Source organism: Oryx dammah, unplaced genomic scaffold, assembly GCF_014754425.2.
Source record: "Oryx dammah isolate SB20612 unplaced genomic scaffold, SCBI_Odam_1.1 HiC_scaffold_25, whole genome shotgun sequence".
In the NCBI taxonomy this organism is placed as follows: Eukaryota; Metazoa; Chordata; class Mammalia; order Artiodactyla; family Bovidae; genus Oryx; species Oryx dammah.
The window spans coordinates 12,276,937-12,299,138 of NW_024070209.1; the positions used below are offsets into that span (position 1 = coordinate 12,276,937).

The 22,202-nt window shown below is 59.3% G+C and overlaps 1 protein-coding gene across 1 annotated transcript; it reads left to right on the forward strand.

Annotated features, from left to right (window-relative positions):
* Positions 1–1,405: 1,405 nt before the first annotated feature.
* LOC120851283 (cytochrome P450 26B1) lies at positions 1,406–20,939 on the forward strand. Its single transcript, XM_040223939.1, has 6 exons — positions 1,406–2,278; positions 5,719–5,943; positions 14,814–15,089; positions 15,359–15,514; positions 16,896–17,180; positions 17,540–20,939. Exons 1-6 carry the CDS (start codon positions 2,075–2,077, stop codon positions 17,930–17,932), a joined length of 1,539 nt encoding a protein of 512 aa, XP_040079873.1. The 5' UTR covers positions 1,406–2,074; the 3' UTR covers positions 17,933–20,939.
* The last annotated feature ends 1,263 nt before the right edge of the window (positions 20,940–22,202 follow it).

The window sequence follows — 22,202 nt, forward strand, 5'->3', positions numbered from 1 at the left end:
CACCTGGCATGTTTATTGATTAATACTAATTTATCAATGAACGTTTGTATCCTACTCCTCCCGCCTCCGGGTGCCGGGGCCGCCGCATTGGTCCTCTTCGCGGGACATTCACCAGACCAGCATCGGGGTTCCTCCGACGCTGCGGGGCGAGGAGGGGGCGGAGGGGACTACAAAGTGAGGGAGTCTCGAGGTGTCCGAGGGGAAGGCTGCACCGTCAGCTGCCCGGGACGCGGACGGGGAGAGGGGCACATCGGGTCCTGTAGGGTAAGAGGCGTACAGAAGCGGGGGAAGGGACCTTGGCCTCCAAGGTCTGAGGAGGTCGGGATCCAAGATGGGAACTCCCCGCTAGAAGGAATTGGGAGTGACAGATGAGAGGACTGAGGGGTTCCGGGAGACGGGAGCCGGCGGGGTCCCGCGGGATAGGAGCTGCAGATCCTAAGCACAGGTTCAGGGGCTTTTGGCGCCCCTCAGTCGAGAAGCGGTCCGCCCGAGACCTCAGCTGCTGGGGCGACAGCCCCCGCGGGACTGCCTGGGGCGCGAGAAGGGGGCCGGGGGCCCGGGATGGGGGAAAGAGGGAGCGAAGTAGCCAAGCAGCCAAGCGGGCACCATGCGAGCGCTCACCGTGTGTGTGTGTGTGTGTGTGTGTGTGTGTGTGTGTGTGTGTGTGCGTGCGCGTGTGTGTGTGCGTCTCATCTCGTCCGTCTGTAGGTGCCGGGCTCAGCGAGACGCCGGCGAGAAGGAAGAGGAGGCGAGAGGTGAACTGAGTTTGATCCTGCGGCGGCTACAAGTGGGTCCGCGGCGGGCGGCGGGCTGCGGGCGGCCGGGCGGGGCAGGAGGCCGGCGGGCGCTCACACGCTCCGGCCGCCGGCCTCTCACCACGCCTCCGGCTTCGAGAGCGCGGCGGGGGGGGGGGGGGGGGGGGGGGGGGGGGGGGGGGGGGCGGGGGGGGGGGGGCCCTGGCGGAGCGCCCACGGCGCAGCCTCCCGCCTCTATATAAACACAAGCATCGCCTGGCTCTCAGAGGCACAAATTCACATTGAGGGAAGCTTTTAAAACCATCAGCCCTGAAACCCTGCCTCCGGCTTTTCCCCTCTTTCATTCCTTTGCCTTCCTTTCTTTTTCCCCCTTTCTTTCCCCAGCAGCAACTCCAGAGCCGAGAGACCGCGTCCCGGGACGGACTGCCTTTTCTTAATTGATACAATAGCCCAGCTCGGGTTTTCACCTCCTCCCCCAACCCCCCCCCCCACCCCTCCCGCCCGCCGCCGCCGCCGCCGCCGCAGCCGCCGCCGCCCCAGCGCCCGCCCGGGGCTCTGTCGCCGGCTGCGTCCCGTCCGGGCCGCGGGCCGCCGGCTCCGCACCCGCGTCCGCCTCGCCGCCTCGCCTGCCGCGCCCGCCTCGGGGGTGCAGCGGCGGCTCCGGGGCTCCGGCGCGCCGCCCCGGGCAGCCCAGAGGCGCTGAGCTCGGCCTCTCCACTCGCCTCAGCCGGGGAGCCTTCCCCCTTGCACCCAAAGTTTCTGGGTTCGTTGGAATTTGGGGATTCAGGATTTTTCCTTTTTTAAAAACCTTGGAATTTGAGGGGGAAACTTTTGACAAATCCATCGCACTTTCTCTCCGCTAGTTCTCTGTCCCCGTTCTTTTTTTCCCAAACAGGGGAAGGGGCTTACGAGAGAGACTCCCGCTGGACAAAGTTTTCCCCAAGTTTTCCGAGTGTGATGGTTGCGGGGAGAGCCAACCCATCAGCTTGATTCACGACGTCGTCTCGCCACCCCTCGAGCAACCCTTAAGCCCGCTATAAGGGAACAAACAAACAAACAAGCAAACAAAGTTACACTCCGAGTCGCCTCGTGTCTCCTCTCTCTCTTCTTTTAGGCGATTTCCCACCCCACCCCCCCCTGCTCTCCCCTCACAACCTCCACTTCCCTTCCCTCGGCCCCTTGCTCCTTCTCTGTTTCGGCTGGAGGTGCCCGGACCCCCGGCCGAAGCCTCCCCTCCCCCGCCGCTCGCGTCCCTGCTCGTCTGGCCCTCCCCTCCCCCGCCGAGGCCCGCACAGCCAATCCCCCGAGCGGCCGCCAACATGCTCTTTGAAGGCTTGGAGCTGGTGTCGGCGCTGGCCACCCTCGCCGCGTGCCTGGTGTCGGTGACGCTGCTGCTGGCCGTGTCGCAGCAGCTGTGGCAGCTGCGCTGGGCTGCCACCCGCGACAAGAGCTGCAAGCTGCCCATCCCTAAGGGCTCCATGGGCTTCCCGCTCATCGGAGAGACCGGCCACTGGCTGCTACAGGTAAGGGCGCACTCACTCCGTTGCTCTCCAGGTTCCGCTAACGGCGAGCACCGGGCGGACGGAGCCGCGGGCCGGCCAGGGGGCGCCGGGAGCCTGAAGGCACCAGTCCCCGCCCCGCCCCTTCCCTCCTCTCCGCCCGAGCCGCCCGGGCTTCCCCGGCCCGCCTGCGGCGTGGTTCTGAGCCCGCTGGCGCCGGGTGCGCAGGTTCAAGGGGGTGGTAAGAGAGGTCCCTGGATCCCAGAGGGCTCCCAAGACCGACTATTTCCAGCCGCGGGCGACTCAGCAGGGGTGCGTCTAGTGTCCTGGGGGCTTCCCGAGCCGCGCGAGTTGGAGGGGGCGTCCCGTCTTGAGCCGCTTTCGCCTCTCCTTCGCGTTCCCGTCCCACTGGCTGTCGACTTCCCGGTCTTTGTCGGTGTACCTGGGACCCGAAAACCGAGTCAGGGAAAGAGTGGGCCAGTGGCAGCCGGGATTGCCGCTCTGTTCCCGCCGCGTCCCGTACTGGCCACGCCAGGTACTACTGCCGTGGTCCACGGTTTGAGAAAGTGTGTGTGTTTTGTGGTGGGAGAAGAAGGAGGTAACCCAAGGAAAATGAGAAGCCTGAGACCCGAGGTTTCTCTACTTTCGGAGAAAAGGGTCTATTTACTTACTGGGTGGGGACAGTTTAGCAGCGGAGAGGAACTTGGGAGAGGTGTGTGAGATCCATAGAGAGCGTTTGTGTTTGTTGTTAGACGCCGCACAAACCACACTGCCGGCGATAATGGGGGTGGGCCTGTCGGGGACCAGACCCAGGTAGGTAATGGGGAAATTAATCTGGAATTAACCTCCTCAAGCGCTAGACAATCGGTTTTGCAATGTGTTAAACAGTAGGTTTTTCTTTAGGATGGGGGTCCTATGGGTTAACTGCGGGAGGTGTGTTGCGTGCGCGTGTGCACGCGGGTTTGTCTGGCAGATGCTGATGAGAATTAGAAGGATGGCTGTTCTGAAACAGACAGTCCAGGCCCAGGAAAGCTGAGGCGGGAGGTGAAGGCAGAGACCTGTGAGTTTAGAAGTGCGAAAGCTTGGCTTGAAATTAACAGACGCGTGCAATCCGCGCGTGCACACAGACACCCAGCGCAGCCCCGCCCCGCCCGGAGCCAATTGACAGCAGAGCTGGGGCGGGAGGTTCCTCTCCCCAGTGGTCCTCCCAAGTCCCGGAATCAGACTCATCTCTTTGAGGTTCGTGCAGCAAGGAGGGTTCATCTCAACCAGTGAGACCTACATACCCCTCCCCCACCGCCGTGAAGAAATCCCTAGAGCCTCTCCCGTGCCAACACACTTAAAGGGTTAACTGCAGCGGTGGTCTAGGCTTTTGGCCGAGAATTTAGGAAATAAAATAATTCACAGGGGCGTCGGCCCCTGCCTTGTTATAGCCAATCTGCCGAATTCGCGGTCTGGCCCCCCCTTTCTTTACACCCCCCTCCCCCGGCCACCAACGTCCCCCTGACCTTTTCTCCGAATCCCACAAGGGCCTCCGGGGCTCCGCGTCCAACTCGCACGTAAGATGGGGAGGGGGAAGCAGACCTACGCCTCCCCATCCGTCCGCCCCCGGGGGGCCCTTGACCCTCCCGGCGGGCGGGTAATGAGAGATGCGTTGTAGAGGAGCAGTGAAGGGGTTAATGGGATCCCTCTGAATCCCAGCTTTATTTTTTCGGAGTCATTTATCAGATTTTACTGGGGGACCTCCAAGGGCTCTCCGTTTCCACCGTGCGCCATCTAAACAGAGCCCAGGGCTAAAAATACAACATTTTTGTATAAATTGGACTCGTGGCCCGAGCGGCCGCCCCTATGAAAGTCCTCTTTGTGAAGACCGTGGAAACGGCGGACAAATAACCCTTTATTAATACCACAAAAAACGCACTTTAATTATAGTTAGGCAGATCAGAGGCGGGGGGGGTGGTGCGGCGGGAGAAAGGCGGCGGCGACTTCGGAAAATTCACAACCCAACTTTTGTGTCGAAAGAAAAGAAAAACAGAGGAAACGCAGGAGAGGAGCGAAGGAGAGTCAGACGGAGTGAGAGAGACCGGTACCTCTGGCAGAGCGAGGGAGCCCCGCTCCTCACCCCACTTTGGTCGCACCTCCACCCTCGCCTTGATTTCTCTTAAAGGGGTAGACGCCGCCTAGAAGTGCCGCAGAGTGGCGGGAGTTCTCCCCCACCCGCCAACCTCGAGGCGCGGGCGCTCCGGGCTCGCTCCCTGTCGCGCGCCCGGGCCGGAGGCACATGTGGAAAAGTGATTAGGGCTCCGGGTTCTGCAGAGTCACTTTTCGGCGGGGCTGGGGTGTGTACACATCTAACTGGCGAATACTTTTCCGCCGAAGAAAGGAAAGTGAGGAGGGGGACCAACCGGGGAAAAGAGGAAGCCGAGGGTCCCTTCGGGGGGTGCATGACCCCGCAGGTCTGGAGCCCGCATCCGCACGTCTGCTGGCGGGCAGGCGGGACAGCCTGACAGGTGGCGCCCCTCCCCCTTCACCGGGTTGCAGCCGCGGCCGGAGAAGGGTTAATGCGGGGTTGGGTGGCGAGCAACGACGTCAAAGGTGAGCGGGACGCCCCTGCCCCCGCCCCTCGGAGGTCCCCTCGGTTTCCGGTACCCTCGTGGGGCCAGCACCGCCAGCTCCTCCGAGCGCCCGGCCTGAGCCGGGGCCTGGCTCTGCTCCGCTCGCGCCGCCGCCGGGGATCCGGTTACCTGTGACGGCCGCCCAGCCCCGCCCCGCCCCGCCCCGCCCCGCGGGAAGCGCCTTCCTCTGCGCTCGCGTTCCAAACTCCAAGGCGGCGACGAAAGTCCTGCTCAGTTATTTCGGGGCAAATTGCGTTCGGAAAATCGCGGCTCCGGGCCCGTGACTCTACCCTGCGGAGCTCTCAGAGGGCCTCCCGATCCCTTCGAGGCCCACACCCGCGAACGGAAGAAACCCCAACCCCCATCTGTAGTGATTGCCTCGGGGCACCGACCGCTCGCCGCTATAAATAATCTTTGGCCTGCGGCCACCCCGCGGGGTCTCGCCAGCCCGTGGCCGCGAGCCTGGAAATATTTATTCCGAGAGTCTCCCGAGCGCGAGGCGAGGGAGGGGGGAGGCGGAGGCTCTAGTTTAGGGTCTCGCGGTCCGTAATACCTTTTCCCTCCCGCAAGTCATTACTAAAAAAACTTCCCGCGGGGTGCCCTGGGCCTCTCGCCCCCTTGCATTATTTATTATCCTCTAGGCCCCACTTCCCAGTTCTCGTGCATGCTATGAAAAATAAAACCTACGTGCGTGCGTGCGTATGTGTGTGAGTGGGATACGGCAGGGTAGGGAACTGGTGCCCGAGGTGAGGTCCTCCGCCCCTCCCCCGAGGGCCCTCGAGGCTGGGCCTCCTGGACGTCCCATCTGGCTCTGTGGGCACTGAGAAAGTTCTTGCGTGGCCCCTGCAGGGTTCTGGCTTCCAGTCGTCGCGGAGGGAGAAGTATGGCAACGTGTTCAAGACGCACTTGCTCGGGCGGCCGCTAATCCGTGTGACCGGCGCGGAGAATGTGCGCAAGATCCTCATGGGCGAGCACCACCTCGTGAGCACCGAGTGGCCACGAAGCACACGCATGCTGCTGGGCCCCAACACGGTGTCCAACTCCATCGGCGACATCCACCGGAACAAGCGCAAGGTAAGAGCCTCGCAACCGTGCTCTGATCCTCTTCTCGCGTGCACGCCCCTCGGAGTGAGGAGTTCTTGGCGCCCCGGGGACGTCCCCACCAGAATCCGCGCCCGTATTTGCACACCACGCAGAAGAATCCCGAAGCTCCCAGCCTAGACAGCTGCGACCCCAGATCCAGGGCCTGCACAGGCCTCTTTCGGGTCTGCCCTTTTGATGACCCACCGCACCGTGCGCGCTACCAGGCCCAAAGGGAGTGTCATTGGGAGTTGGTTTGGACAACTTGAACATGCGGCGATAGGGGCGTCCAAAGCCTGTCCTCGCCGTGTTCCACAAACCTGGACAAAAAGAGAGGGCGGACGGTGGCCAGCGCTCCTCCTTATCGCCTCTTGGAATCCCGAGGACTAGAAACGGCTCATTCTAAAATCACACCTAGCCTCCCCTGCTGCAGGTTGCTTTAAGGGCACCGCAAGCAGGCGCGGGCGGCTGGGGGCACCTTGTGGCAGCTGTTGCTGGGCCTTGCTTGGGAGGGGCGAGGTGAAATTTGGGCCACCGCGCTCGGATCTGGGCCGAGGGGGAAGTACAAGGGGTGGGATAACAGCCGAGGGGGCGGCGAGGGATCAAAGCGCACCTACCCTCCTCCCATAAAGAGGAAGAGAAAGTGGGTGTTTATCCTGTGGATTTCCCGAGCGCCTGGAAGAGGCGAGGAGGAGGCGAGCCAGCGCGCACGGAGCAAGCCTCCCCCGCCCCCTCCCAGGGCTGCGCCGCCGCCGCGGCTCCGAGCGCGGGCGGCACGTGCTGTTTGAACTGCAGTAACCCGAAAGCTGAGCCGCCGGCGGGCGGGGCGCCGGCCCGCAGGCTTAAAGCGGCCGCGACGGGGGGAGGCGGCGCTGCACGACCTCCCCTCCCTTCATTTTTTCCATTGGGTCAGAGGACTCACCAGGTTTGAAACCTAGAGGAAAGGGAGAGGCAGCGTGTGATCTCCGGGAAAAGTGGCAGAGCCCGGGAGACAGGAGAGGGCCACGGTGGGCAGCCCCCTCCGCCGGAAGTCTGTGTGCGAACGGAGGAATTCATCCCGTAGAATTCGATGTATTGCGAACGGCCCGCGAAGAGTACTTCGTAACAGACAAAAGGAGGAAAAATCAGAGGGGACTGGTCTGCACATACCCACCCTCACCCCCGCCCCCGCCCTCGCCCTTGAAAAGCACGCCTTTCAGGGGTTGGGAAAGGGGCTTCTGAAGTAGTCTCTCCAGCTGCTTCACTGGAGCCGGAAGCAGCTAACAGAGCCCGGGGGCAGATGGGGAGGGTTCTCGGGAGTGGCGAGGAGGGGGCTGCCAAACACTTTTTTCTTTTGGTGTAACTCCACCAAAAGTTTGTTTTAAAGAGTTAGGAGAGAGCCTGAGACTCAGAAACCCAGCTCCAAAGAATGTGACTTAGAAAGCCATTTTTTGTCCGCCGCTCACAGAAGAGGACCCTGAGGCTTAGAGAGGTTGAGGGACTTGAAACAGGTCAGTTCAGTTCAGTTCAGTTCAGTTCAGTCCCTCAGTCGTGTCCGACTCTTTGCGACCCCATGGACTGCATGCAGTCCAGGCTTCCCTGTCCATCACTAACTCCCAGAGGTCGGGAAACAGGTCGGGAAGGAAGAAAAGGCAGGGCAGGGCCTGCAAAACTGGCGTCTCTGGGAAGAGCGTTTCTAAGCCATCAAGGACAGCCTACTCAGCCCTGCCCACCTGGGGCTGCCAGAAGCTGAGGGTGGAGATGGAGGCGGGGTGGGGGGGTGGCGCGGTGCTGGGAGGAAGAAAGCGTGATCGGGACCTGAGTGTGAGCCCCTGGGGGTGTGGGAGGTTTGCGGGGAGGCTCTGGCCTTGCGGTTGCATTCACCCTCTGCCTGACTTGGCTGTAGGCCTTCAGGTGGGGCAGGGCGCTCCTGGAAAGTCCCCGAGGGTTAGGCTTTCTGTGGTCCATTTGGAGGGAGGGTAGGGGAGGGGGGACCCAATGAATGCTGCTGGAGGAATACTCAGGAAAGGAAGCCTGAGGGACAGGGTGAGGTGGTGGGTCCTGAGAGAGGCTAGAAAGCTGGATCACCGAGGAGGCATGGATAGTGCCTCTTCTTGGCACCCTTGCCCTCTAGCTCCCTGGGGGTCGGGAGCAGCCACAGACCAGTTCATCCTGACAGAGACTTGGGGACACTCTGCGTGTACTGGTGGTGGCCTTGTTATGTGGCATGGGTGTGTCTTATGTTAAAAGATGAAAAGGTCCTTCTCCCCCACATCGTTAATTGGTGTTCAATCAGCTTAAGTTTACGGAGTTAAATAGCAGGGCTTGGGCTAGAAACAAACATAGAAGGTAGGAATACAAACATAAAGGCAAGGTCCTTGCCCTTGAAGAGTAGAATCTGGCTGGAGGGATGAGAAGAGAATACTCAGGGGCACACATATGGGGTCCTGGAGAGAATGGCCTGTTTGCTGGACCCAGTGCCTGGTAGACCCACTTTGGCCAGGGTTAGGGCTGCCCTGTGGCACTCCTGCTGCCTTATCCAGCCCGCACTGCAAGCAGGGACCCTGGCCTGCTGAGGGTAAGCATGTACCCGCAGGAAGTGGGGCCCAGGTGTAGTGAGGCCCTGCTGGTGGGGAACTAGGAGCGTCACTGTTTCCACTGGGGCAGGTACCCCACCCCTTCTCTGGGAGGTCTGACCAGATGTGCTGGGAAGGGGTTCCTCACAGTCATTGCTGAAGTCCAGGTGTTTGTCCAGGCTGCCCTGGTGGTCTAGGGCCCAGAGGGGTAGGGTTGCCAGGGAGAACACCTCACCCAGTCTAACAGAGTCCTCTCTGGACTCCAGGCCAGTGTCGTCATAGCCACCACCTCAGATTCCGTCCCCCTCCTCTGTTAGGCCTCCCCTACCTGGGGCCTGGGGAGTCTCTGATTTTGAGGGGAGGGACTGCTTCTCTCTATGTATTCAGAGAGGCTGGGGTGCCCTGGAAGGGTGCATGGAGAGAAGTAGAGAAGATCGGGGGAGGGTTACCAGAGACACAGAGGAGGGGGACAGGGAGTTGTCATGGGTCGTCCTGGAAGCATCTGGTGCCAAACCCCACCCACCAAGATCAGACATTTCCTCTTTTTCTTTGGAGCTAGGGCCTGGCTTCTTTACACCGAAGAGCCAGCATCTTCAGGGCATTTCAGGCAGTGGCCCTGAGATTCTGCCAGAGAACTTGGAGTTCTCTGCATCAGAGTGCATCCCAGGGATGAACTTAGCTTTGGAACTCTGGACTAGAGAGACCTTAGGAGTGGTCTTCTTGCCCCTCCTACTCTGCTTCCTGGCTCAGGGACTTCTGTGTCCATGACTGAGATAGGGGAACAGCTTCTCAGGTTTTTGGGGTAGGAATTAAGAATCTCTGCACCCACCTATGGCTCCTCACAGACAGCCTTTCAGCCCCCTGGGTGGGGATGGAGCTCAGGGTCAGGCTCATTGTACTTCTTTCAGAAATCCTGTGTATGCTGGGATTTGTGTCAGGATAGAGAGACCAGGAGGTGATTCGGCAGGAGGGCAGAGCCAAGAGGGCCCACGGTTGCGGGATCCTGCGGGAGGCCAGCTCAGACCGGCTCCAGGTGGCCTTTGAACCAATGCACAGCCTCTGGCTCCAAAGTCATGTCCATCAGGTTTGGCTCAGGGCAGAAGTTTCTACCTGGGTTGAATGGGAAGACAGTGAATGGCCAGGCAGCCCCACTCCTGGGAGCTGCCCCCGCATCCCCCACCTCCGGCATAGGCTCAGAGCCTTTGTTCGGCCTGTGGAGGTCCTTCACCAAAAGTTACTGTAGCATCAGGGGCTTCTGAGGGGGCGGTTGACAGGAGCGGATGTCTCTGAAGGTCAGCGGGGGAGGGTGCCCATGGGCTGGCTGCCAGGGTGCCTGGGAGTGGTCTCCTCCCTCTGTGTACCCTTGTTGGGCAGGGGCAAGTGGTGTGGGGGCTGTCCTCTCCCTTCCCTCTCCCTCCTGCGTCCTCCTCCCAGGGAGGGATGGATCCAAGACTGTGATGCTGAGGTATGTGCTCACTCTCCCAGCCTTGGGAGGCAGTTGTGGCCTTGGCTGGCAGCAGGGAGGCTTGGCCGGGGTCTGCTCCGGCCCTGAGCCCTCTATGCCGGTTGCTACATCTGTTCCAGGTGCCCCAGGCTGAAGGGCAGAGGTTGGAGGGGTTGACAAAGTTTGAGAGTAAACCAGAGTAGCCAAAACAGCTGGCCTTACCCTTAGAATAAACTTGGGCCCTTGAGGAGTGTCCCCCAGGCTCATAGATACATTGGAGTCCCCAGGACTGGTAGAGGCTGGCTCAGTGGGTTTGGAGTGGTGGGAGGCCAGGTATTCAGGGACCCTGGTGAGTGTGGCCAGTCATGCCTGGGACTGTGACCTTGGGAGGCTCTTCCTGCTTTGGGCCTCAGTTTTCCAAGGGGGTTTGTCTCTGGCTGGAGGAGGGTTAGAAGGGTCTGGGAAGACCTTGTCAGAGTCTGTGGCTCAGTACGAATGTACCAAGTGCTGCCCTCCCCTCACCCCACTGGGTGCTTTTGTTGTGTGTGGAAGAATTAGGGGAGACAGTCAGAGCTGGACTCAAACAGGGGACAGAAACTCTGTTCCCACAGGTGCTGAGGTCCCAGAAGGGGCATGCACAGGCTGGGCAGGGCGGGGGTGGGGGGTATGTCTGGCCAGCACCTCCTCATCAGAGGGTCTGAGTGGGGCCTGACTCAGGAGGCAGCCAGGGTGAAGTGGAGGTCCAGTGGAAATGCCAGGCAGCCAAGGGGTGACGTCCTCTCCTGTTCTCCCCCTTCCTTGAGTATAAAGTACACACCTTGGCGTCACCCCTGTGCTGTGCGGACAGCTGCCTCGGCGGCTGCCCGCCCTCTGTTATTCTTTCCACTCACAGGCTGCGGCTCCGGTGGCTTGGCGGGGTGGCCTGCCCGGGCCCCCACCCTCCCGGGCAGCCGCTTCCATTCCTCCCAGTCTGAGTCACTGGCCCGGGGAGTGGGTTCCCTCTCCGGCTCTTCCAGCTTCTGAGGCTGCCCATCTTTCTCTGCATCCATCCAGTTGTGAAGGGGCAGTTATCTGGCTGAGTGGGTCAGCACAGGGCTCTGGGGGCCCGGTGAGCTACTCCCCTTCCCTGGGTGAGACATGGGGAGGGGGGCCTCGGGGTGTGAGGGAGACATTTGCAGAAACAGTCACAGGGAATCTGAGCCTTGACAAGCTCCCTGGTGACTACCCCAGCCCCCGCTGTGGAATCCACTTTTATTCCAGGGAGAGGAAGAACCAGGGATGGGGGTTCTTGAGCCAACTGCATTGCTGGGAAAGCCGGGAGAGGTGGGGGGAGGGTTTCCAAGGACATCATCCTTCAAGGCCGGAGCCTATCCTGCTCGGCTTCCCTGAAGTTCCCAGGTCTCCCGCGCCCTGCCCTCCCAGCACCGACCCGATGGGGCGTTCCCTACCTGCTGCTCTCTCTGCCGGGCTCTGCAGAGCCGGGCTGGTTCCTGGTGACCTTTGTCCAGCATTCTTGGCTCACTTGTGGGAATTCCCAGGGAAGCCCCAGAGGGAAACAAAGCAGTCCTGGCTCCTGCTGCGACTGCGGTCAGGCCCTGGGCTCTGGGGCCACGGGACACCCTTCCCCTCCTCACCCAGAGCTGCTCCGCCGGCGCCTTCCCCAGTGCCCGAGTGCTGACCCTACCCGCCCCCATGAGCCCCGGCCTTCCTCTGCCCTGGCCAGCACCTCCGCCTCCTCCTGGGCTTTGTGGTGGGCGGTGGTTTCTGGGCTGCCCCAGCTTTGGGAAGCGCCCGCGTTGTTAACCCTGGGCACGGTCCCAGGGATGAGGCCCTGGAGTTTCCCGGCGCCTGGGAGGCCCCGATGCCTGTGGAACAGCTGAGCAGGAGGCAAGAGCGTGGTCTTAATGACCATAAGCAAAGCCCCTTGAGCTTGGAGTGCCCGCAACCTGCCTTTGCTTAGCTTCTAGTTTGGGTAGTTTTTCCCCCTCAGGGGGCCTCTAAGGAGAATCATGGGACTGCCAGGAGGAAAGGGATCCCAGAGCATCCAGTTAGACTCCTGGATGGGTCAAGATAAGGGCCCTGGTTGGGGCTGCAATTCTTTCAGAAGCCCCACCTCAAAGAGACTGCAGATTCAGGCATCTTGGGGTCATTTCAGCTTCTGGCCTTGCTCAGGGCCCCTTCCCACTTGGACGTCAGGTGTGGACCCCCTGCTCTGGAATCGCTCTGCTCAGTCCCAGGTCCCCTTGGGTCCTTCCTGTTGTCCATGGCTCCCAAGGCTTGAGTAGGAGCAATTCAGCCAGCCATCACTAGAGGGCGCAGGGAATGTAACCTTTGGGACAGGGCAGGGCTTGTCCCTGGGTCCTGCCTGGCCACTCCTCTGGGTGCAGTGGGGTCCCTCAGAGCTCCCCATTTGGTAGCCATGGAGTGACCCCTCCTGAGTCACTGTCGCCCATACAGAGTGTGTGAGTAGAGGCCCAGCAGGCAATTATATCATGTGATTATACCAGATTCTGGGCTTTGAAGGGATAGTGTCTACTTAGGGACACGTGGATATTGGTGTTTATGTGATTTGTACGTTGAAAGGAACCTTAGAGGTCACCTGGTTCAGCCTCACCAGTTTACAGATGAGGAAACTGTGAGGCCGGGAGGTGATTTGGCCATGGTATTACGGTGAGTTGGTGGATGATCTGGGATTAAAACTCAGGTTTCCAGGTGCCAGGCCTGCCTTCTTCTACCACCCACTGCATGGACAGAGGAGCCTGTCAGGCTACAGTCCACGGGATCGCAAGAGTCGGACACGAGTTAGCGACTAAACCACCACCACCACTGCGTCTTAGGAGCCTCGCTGGCTTTGACTTTGGCTGATCCTCGTCAGTGTGGGCCTCTGCTTGCTTCCCCCTCCCCCTCCACATGCCCACTTTTGTGCCTAGATCTTCTGTGTGCAGGGGCCCCTGGCCAGCCTCTGCTCCCTTTCCTTCAGGGTAGTGCCCTTGACTCTGCTCTGGACTGGCTGGCTCTGGCCAGGCATGGTGCCCCCACCGTCCCTGCCTGCCCTACCTCCAGCCTCCTCACGGAGGCCTGGCAGCCACATATCCTGTGTCCCTCAGGAGCCTGCTCGGCTTCCATGGACCACTTTCTGTGGGCTCTTTGCTATTTTATAAGGGCCCCTAGTCAGCTGGTGCTGAGTTCTGGGGCAGTGCCCTGCTCCTACCCATAAAACTCTTGGACCAGGAGTGGAACCTGGAATCCTAAGAACACCAGGGTTGGAGGCGGGTGCTGAGGCAGAGAGCATGCTGGAGGGAGGTGGCCCTGGAAATTCCCCGGTCCCCCACAGCTGAGCAAGGTGTGAGTGACCTGGCCAGGCCTGGGCTGCCCCTGCCGCCTCCCCTCATCCTTCTACATTTCAGCCGTCCCTTAGTAGCAGGAGCAGCCCCAAACAGTGCTGGTTTTTCTGCCCCTCAGCGGCCTCCTTCCCTCCCTCCCTCCCTCTGCCCACCGGGAATTTCGGAATGAAAGTGCTATTGTGAGCGTCTGGCTGGGCCACTGAAGGGCCAGCACTGTTATTTCTGCAAACCAGCCCTCCCATTAGCCATGCAGGGCCGAGGCCAGGAAAATGTTACCTTTTCCTTCTTGAGCTGACTGCAGGGGAAATTCTCACATTTACAGTTTGTGCGGTGGTTGTGTTTGGGGGCAGGAGGGGAGGGCGGGCGCGTGTGTGTGGTTTGCGTGGGGCTGATTGGGGGTGGCTAGAGGGATATTTGTCTCCTTCCTCTGCTCTGCCCCTCCCCTCTCTGCCTTTCCTGATGACCTTTCCCTCCGCATTGGTGGGGGCACCCCTTCTTTCTGTCTCCAGGGGTTGGGGCTAGAGGTTGTTGGTTGCCAGTGAGACCCACAGGCCACCAGTAAATAAACTCACATCTTACCCTCTCCTTTACACCTTGGGCAGCAACGTGAAACCGTGCACAGGGGCATCTGGGTGAGGAGGGGCAGGGGGACTAAGGACTTCTTTGCTCAGGAATTGCGAGGACAGAAAGCAAGGGAGGTGGAAGCAGAGACTCACTGGCTACTTAAAATGAACTGGGAAGATGCAAGGAATTAAAAGACCTTCTGTTTGGCTTTCTCATCTTTTGAGGTGAAAAGCCTTACCTCCATTCCCCTGCCTCCAGACCTGGTCACAGTGAAGACTTCTGGATGGCACAGTAACAGACACCCTAGGATCTCCACCCAATAGGTGTTTCGCACGGAGTGAGAGCAACCTTGGGTCTCAGGAAGTTCTGCTTGCAGTCTAGCCTTAGACTCTCTTGTTCTCCCATCAGTGGAATAAAAGACCCACCTCCTGCTTCCCACCTCTTCCTTGTCCAGTCCACTCACCTGTGTGCTGTTCCTGCTGGGCACATCTGTGCTGTGGCCTAGGCATTTGGGAATGGCCCCCGCAGTGGAGGGGCAGCCTCCCCCCCAGCCCTGCCCAGCTCCCTCTTGTGTCGCCCCTCATGCTGGCATGGCCACATGGCCTACAGACCTGTTGGCAGCTGGACTGCCGGGTCTCCGGGCTTTGCCATTGTTTGGAGCACATGCTTTTCTGGGGCTTTAGTAAGGAATGACAGCTCAGGTCACCCTGTGAGTGATGTTGAATCCCCCAACTCTGTGAACTGTTTTAATCCCGTCCTTCCCCCGCCTTCCCTTCAAGACATGGGCAGTGGGAGGGGGGGCTCAGAGCAGAGGAGCCAGCAGAGGGACTGTGACTGGAGACGGGAAGGCCTGAGGCCAGTCAGGGCAAGGACCTGGAGTTTCCCTGATCGCAGTCATGGGGACTGCACTTTGGCTGGGCAGGCCTGAGTCCGTCTGACCAGTTCACTCCCCTGCAGGTCTTCTCTAAGATCTTCAGCCACGAGGCCCTGGAGAGCTACCTGCCCAAGATCCAGCTGGTGATCCAGGACACGCTGCGTGCCTGGAGCAGCCACCCCGAAGCCATCAACGTGTACCAGGAGGCTCAGAAGCTCACCTTCCGTATGGCCATCCGCGTGCTGCTGGGCTTCAGCATCCCCGAGGAGGACCTGGGGCACCTCTTCGAGGTCTACCAGCAGTTTGTGGAGAACGTCTTCTCCCTGCCCGTCGACTTGCCCTTTAGTGGCTACCGGCGGGTGAGCACGCAGGGCCTGGGCAGAGAAGAGATGGGCATCCATGAGCTCCCCTCAGGGAGGGGCAGCTGACCGCTAAGATGGTCACTGGTCCCATTGGCAGAGAGGGGTTTCAGTGGGAGGGCACGGTGGACCCTTCACTTGGGGTCTCTGCTGCTTAGATGGGAAATTCTCAGAAGATTCCCCACTACACCTTGCCAGAACTTGGGAGGAGGCCCTTGGTGACCCTGCCCTTCCCCTTGGGTAACCAGACGACCTCCTCCCTGCCTCAGGGCATTCAGGCAAGACAGACCCTACAGAAGGGCCTAGAAAAGGCAATCCGGGAGAAGCTGCAGTGCACGCAGGGCAAGGACTACGCAGACGCGCTGGACATCCTCATCGAGAGCAGCAAGGAGCACGGGAAGGAGATGACCATGCAGGAGCTGAAGGTGGGCCCCTCCCCCACCCCGGGCCCTGGGAAGCGCAAGTGCGCGAACTCCACCCCAGGACTGCATATCCACCCTTATGGGTGGGGCCATCCCTTCCCTCCCCATGACTTGCTGTGCACACAGTCCTGGTGATGAACTGGTCCCCACAGCAGCTGGGGTCCAGGCTCTCCATCCCACCACAATTCCCTCTACCATTTTGGAAAAGATGCTGGCAATTGGATCCTAGAAATCCTGAACAGATGTGGCATCAGGGGCATTGTCGATCCCCTCATCTGCTCCTCACCCCCAACCCTCCCCCCGTCCAGTATTCACTATTGCAGTGCCTTTCATGGTCACAGTAGCCTTAGGAGCTCACCTAGGAAAATGAGGCCCAGAAGGAGAAGCCACTTGCTGGAGAGCAAGCCTCAGCCCTTGGGAAGGAGCAACCTTTTCAAGTTGGAGGCACAGCCTGCCTGGCACGGGCCAAATCCAGCTGGGCTGCCAGCCCCGGGACTGTCCTCTCTGGGCTCCAAGAAAGTCTTCCTGCCTACCCTTTCTTGAGGTGGATGTTCATCCTCACTTAAACTCTGCTGCCCACATGCTTCCCAGGTGCCCGTGGACAATGAACTGCCGACTGCTCCATCCCTGTCTCTGCTTCCCTTTTTTTTTGTTTTTTGTTTTTAAATCTCTGATGAGCCAGAAAGGAGCTCAGAAGACTTCCCCATTTCATAAGAAGTTTTGTGACTTGTAGGTAGTGCCCCAGCATGTAAGGGACATACTCGTTCACTCCGCTCTCTGGGCTCAGCATCCATATTTGTAAAATGCAGGGCTTGGAATGAGACGGCTTGGGGAGGCCTTTTCATGGGGCACCATTGCTCCCCAGAGGGCCCTGGAAGGGCTCTAAGTCATCGGGGGGCCACCTCGCCTCAGCCTTCTCACTGCAGGTCCCATCCCAGGTCTTCCTGCCTCCTTAGCCCCTCAGCTCTCCTGACCATCTACCACCTCCCTCCTTCTCCTGAGGAAGGAAAAGCTGGGGCTGCCAGTCTGGAGGCCCAGCTGGAGACCCTGAACCACACTCTGCTGGCCCGAACAGTGCCCGCTCCTTGGGATTTGCTCTTTTTCCTGTGAGCTCACTGCACTGATGAGGGCTGATGGCCAGCCCTGGAATCCAGTAGTGAGGGGGAAGCAGCCATGCCCCAGGGGACTTTCAGGCTAGTACCTCTGCCCAGTCAGGGGACTGGACCTATGTCCGCCGTGGCTGACATGCCCCAGCAATGTGAGGCTCAGAGGAAGCACCAGGGCTCAAATAGATGGCCCCAGGGTTGGGGGGGATGTGGGTGGGGAGGGGCTGCCGCCAGGCTGAACCCAGGTCACAAGCGGCGCCTCCTCTCCGCTGCTGCAGGACGGGACCCTGGAGCTCATCTTTGCTGCCTACGCCACCACTGCCAGCGCCAGCACCTCGCTTATCATGCAGCTGCTGAAGCATCCGGCCGTGCTGGAGAAGCTGCGGGAGGAGCTGCGGGCCAAGGGCCTCTTGCACAGTGGCGGCTGCCCCTGCGAGGGCACGCTGCGCCTCGACACGCTCAGTGGGCTGCACTACCTGGACTGCGTCATCAAGGAGGTCATGCGCCTGTTCACACCGGTCTCCGGCGGCTACCGCACCGTGCTGCAAACCTTCGAGCTCGATGTGAGACTCCCATGGGCAGTGGGGCGGGGCCGATGGGAAAGATCAGCTCCCCCTGGGGTACCTCAGTCTCAGTCTCAGGGGGGAGATGATGCTGCTGTCTTTCAGGAAGCTTTCAGGCTAGTGGGAGGGTCCTTGCCCCAAATGCTGGGTCAGATGCAGCCCCCCTGGGTGTCCTGTGAAGCTGCCTGGAAACATCTATAAATAGGTGGACTGACATGCCCAAAGGAGAGCCTGGCCAGGCCCCCGGGACCACAGTGGGAACATCTGGGCGGGGGCTGGCAGGCAGAAGGTCCTGGGTCCTCTGAGACCCCCTCTGGTTCTCACCACCCCTCCCCGTCCCTTCCCCTACCTGCCTCCAGGGTTTTCAGATCCCCAAAGGCTGGAGTGTCATGTACAGCATCCGGGACACACACGACACGGCGCCTGTGTTCAAGGATGTGAACGTCTTCGACCCCGACCGCTTCGGCCAGGCACGGAGCGAGGACAAGGACGGCCGCTTCCATTACCTCCCTTTCGGCGGCGGTGTCCGGACCTGCCTAGGCAAGCACCTGGCCAAGCTGTTCCTGAAGGTGCTAGCGGTGGAGCTGGCCAGCACCAGCCGCTTCGAGCTGGCCACCCGGACCTTCCCCCGCATCACCTTAGTCCCCGTCCTGCACCCTGTGGACGGCCTCAGCGTCAAGTTCTTTGGCCTGGACTCCAACCAGAACAAGATCCTGCCAGAGACCGAGGCCATGCTGAGCGCCACGGTCTAAGGCTCCAGGCCTCGGGGTGGGAGCGATGGGAGGGTAGTAACCTGTGTGCCGGTGGGGCTGGCGCCCGGGGGAGGGGGAGGGCCCCCCAGGCCTTGCTCTCCCCTGTTCCTCTGCCTGGCAAACCTGCCCCAAATCAAAAGGGGCCCAGCCTCCGGGGTTGGGCCCTCCCCCTTCCCCTCTCCAGTCTCTCTGGCTCCCAGCAGCTTAGTCCCCCGGCCCCGGCCCCGCCACGGGCCCGCATGCCCCTCACAGTGTTAACCGTCCGCTGTGCTGCGGCCCTTGCTTGTGACATTCTAAACTGGTCTCTCCCCTCCCTTTTCTTTTGGCCTTTTTAGTTTGAGGTCAGGTGGTTGACATGGGGAGGGAGAAAAAGAGGTGCCCCCTTTGGGCCTCTCTTCAGCACCACCCCCCGCCCCGGCTCAGACAGGCGAATGCCCCTCCCGGTGTTGGCCACCCGTGCCCGTGGGGAACAGCATCGTGGGTAATAGAACACCAGTCACCCTTGGCAGAGCGGGGATGGGTTGTCACCAGCCTGGAGGCCCACCCCTTGCCATTTGGGACGTTTGAAATTACCTATTGCTGCTACTTTTTCTCTCTCTGACCTTGGGGCAAAGGAGCCCCAGGCCTGTTCTCCCAGCATCCTCCCTGGTGGCCCTGGGCACGCGCACTGACACCCCCACCTTTCTACCAGGCGGCTCAGAGCCCACCCTGCTCCCTGTACACCCACGCCCAAGGCCCTCTGCCCATGGGCTGACCCCTGCACCCCATCCCCCGTATTTATTCACTGATATAACCGACTATTGGTGTTACTGGGACTGGAACAAGAATTCCACCGTCCCCTGGCTTCCATCCCAGCTGTCCCAGGCAGGACTTCTGCAAGTGACCCAGCCCCCAGCCCCTGCCCCCGCCGGCCGAGGGTCAAGCAGCTCCCCCAGGCATCAGACCTTCTGTGGGTTCAACCTCGGAGCCTCACTCCCGGGGTGAAATCCAGTGGGTCTGCCTTTGTCCTGGGGGGAGATGGGGAAATGGTGCACTGCCTCCCTGCCCGCTCTGTCGGAAACCTCGAGCACAGGGGCCTAGGAGGCCGCTGCCGCCTCCCACATGGTCACTGTCCACCGTGGTGCCCCCCGCTCTGGCTGGTAAGTATGGAGAAGGATACGGGTTCTTCTGACGGGGAGCCAGGGCCTCCGTCATCCCTCCCTTGACCCTCTCCCTTTGCCCTTTGCCCTTAGAAAGGTGTCCTTGAAGTCCCTTCCCACCTCTATGCCACTGTCTGCTTAGCCCAGCTCAGGGGTGTGGGGACCAGATGAAAGCCAGGGGAGGTGAGAGCAGAAGGCAGCCCTCCCTCAGCCGTGGTGGCTTGAGGTGGCTGTGGGGAGCGCTGCAGCAAGAGCTGAGGAGGAGGGTACGTGCGACTTGTCAAGTGATTTGGTTGAAAATGAGCGGTCAGGGGATGGAGGAGGAATAGCTCCTGCCACTGGCATTTTGAGTGTTGGCAATGAGGGATGCCTCCCGGGATGGTTTTGGGCCTCTGGTGAGTCTCTCAGTGATTTTGTCTGTTTCCAAAATTTTCTCTGCTTTTCATGTTTCTCTGTTGGTGTTTGATGTTATAAAAGCAATGAATCCTCTTTAGGAGAAAATAAAAAACACACAGAATAATGCGGGACACCAGTGCCCTCAGTGGGCTCTCCGCAGCAGTGACCCAGTGGCTTCCCCGTGGCGTCCAGGGGGCAGGTGGCAGCCCTCCACTCCTGCCCCCGCTCACACCTACCCTGTGCTGGGCTTTACGGGAGTGGTTTGTGCCCACGGACGTTCTCAAGTATTTCATTCGGCTTCTACCTTTTCATCATTTAAGAAGCCAGGGCAGCACAGACATTATTGACAAAACTTGACATTAAAAAAGAGTAATATTCTCAATTTCCCGCCACACCATTCTGAAAAACAGGCAACCCCCCCCCCACAAAAAAACATGTTAAGGACTCATCAAAGCTTGTGAAACAGCTGCACAATGCACCAGAATTTGTCCCCTACAAAAAGTCCAGTCTCTGAAAGGTCCATGCACCTCTATGCTGACCCATCTTACCCTGAACCAATTGTTTTTTGACTGCTATCTAGGATTGCAGTAAGTGCAGATTCATCAGGAAGCCCGCCAGGCCTGGACCTGGCAAGGGGCAGGGAGCTGGAGGGCTGTGAGAAGCTTCAGTGGCCTTCAGTTTCGGCCACCAGCCTGGGAGGGGCAGAGAAGGCAAGACAGGATCCCTGTGAGGGAGGGAAGAAGGATTACTTACCCCACTGGGTCTCAAAGGGGTTAAGAAGAGAACTGAAGAAAGCTCTTGACTGGCTGACAGGAGGGTTTCAATGTCGAGACTCATCCATCTCCTCTTTACATCCATCCGTGTCTGTGTGCTTGTTGTAGGTTTTATAGTAGTAGCATTAGATGGGTGATGTGTTCTCACTTACCATTCCTACTTGACATTAAAGAGACAGAACCCCACAAAGCTCTTCACGCCATGGGCTTGCAGATTGAAGCACTTTCAATGTTGGGCGCTGGCATTTGTGTTCTGGGCATCATCTTGACTCTGCCCAGATCGCTCTAATTTTATACACAAAACTTGTTTTTTCATAAATGTTATAATTTTGTGTCTGTCTTTATAAACTATTATAAGTACTATTTTTGTTATAATTCAAAATAGATATTTAGTATAAAGTTTTTGCTGTTAAATATTTGTTATTTAGTAAAATATGAATTGTTTCCTCTATTGTAAACATGGTTCAAAATATTAATATGTTTTTATCACAGTTGTTTTAATATTGAAAAGAAGCACTTGTGTGTTGTGTTTTGATCTGAACCTGGTGCCGTGTGAGTGTTTTTGCTGTCATGTGGTTTTACTCTGTATATAATATTCCATGTTGCATAGTAAAAAAATGTTGTGCGTTTTGTGATTTTGGAAATACTCAATGTGGCTCTTTTATAGGCTTCCATAATAAACCGTGAAGACTCACCCTCGTTTGGCTCTCTGGCCTCTGCTTTCTCAGCTCCCTGAAAGGGTCCTCCTGGCCACCTACAGTCCCTTCGTCGACACCCAGTCCCACCTACTTCTCAGGGAGGAAGGTCTTCTCCTCAGAGTTGGTCCTGAAAGGCCATACCCCGCCCCTCCCCATGTGAAGGCACACAGTGTCTGTGTCCTGGGAGCAGCAGGTCCCCCGGGGAGTGGGAGGTGTACTTGGATGGTCACTGGCCCCAGAAGCCTGATGTGGGATGGAGTGACTGGGAGCTGAGTCCTGGCCATGTGGCTGGGCCAGGTGTCTTGGCAACCAGAGTGCTGCAGAGTCCAGCTTGTTTACATGAGTCAGGACATGGATGTTCACAGCCACACGACAAATAGGAGAGCAGAACTCAGTTCTCCTGATTTCCAGTCTCACACCCCACGAGGCACTTCTCAGGGCTGTTTCATGGGTGTTGCAGGAACGCATTGATTCTGGGACCAAATCAGTTTGCCAAAGGCCTTAAACAGAGTCAGGCACAGATTCCTTCTCAGGCACGCTGAGGGCTGGACAGTGAAGAGCTCACAAGCTACAGGGCTCCCCAAGACCACTTAATGACTGAAACCATGTCCTCTTTGCCCATTCTCACACTCTGTGACTGTCATAGAGCCTAGAGATGACCCTGCAAAAGGCACATTGTCCAGTGCCAGGCAAGGAACATCCAGGGCAGTCCCTAAAACAAGGGGCTGGGGGTGGGGAGGGAGGGAGGGCAGTGAGTAGCAAAGCCGTGGCCCATGGAGCTATACCAGGCACCGAGGGGCCCAACCCTGGCAAGTGCCAAGCCTCACAGTGCTCAGGCCAGTCCCAGACCCTGTCTGTGCCCAGGCCCTTCCTCGGAGCCTGGGGAGTAAAAGTCCCCACTGAGCTGGCCTGAAAAAGGCCGTTTTGTGGCTGCAGTGTTTCTTTTTGATACAGTCAGTCAGACCCAACCTCAGCCCAGACAGGGCCTCTTACAACCTGGGTCACAGAGCCCGGCCACCCAGAGGGGCATCACCAGCATCTCCTGGGCAGTGCCACCGGTAGGCTGCTTCACCCTGGCTCTGCTTCCCCACCCTGGATCTGTACTCCCCAAGCCCTAACCTCCACCCTGGGGAGGGGAGAGCAAGGTGATCCCCTGTTTCCTTAAGCTGAAGCAGAGTCTCAGCATAGCAGGGATGTTCGCAGAGCCACACAGAAGCAGAGGGTGTCCTGTGCCAGAACGGGGGTCACCTGGCCTGAACAGCAC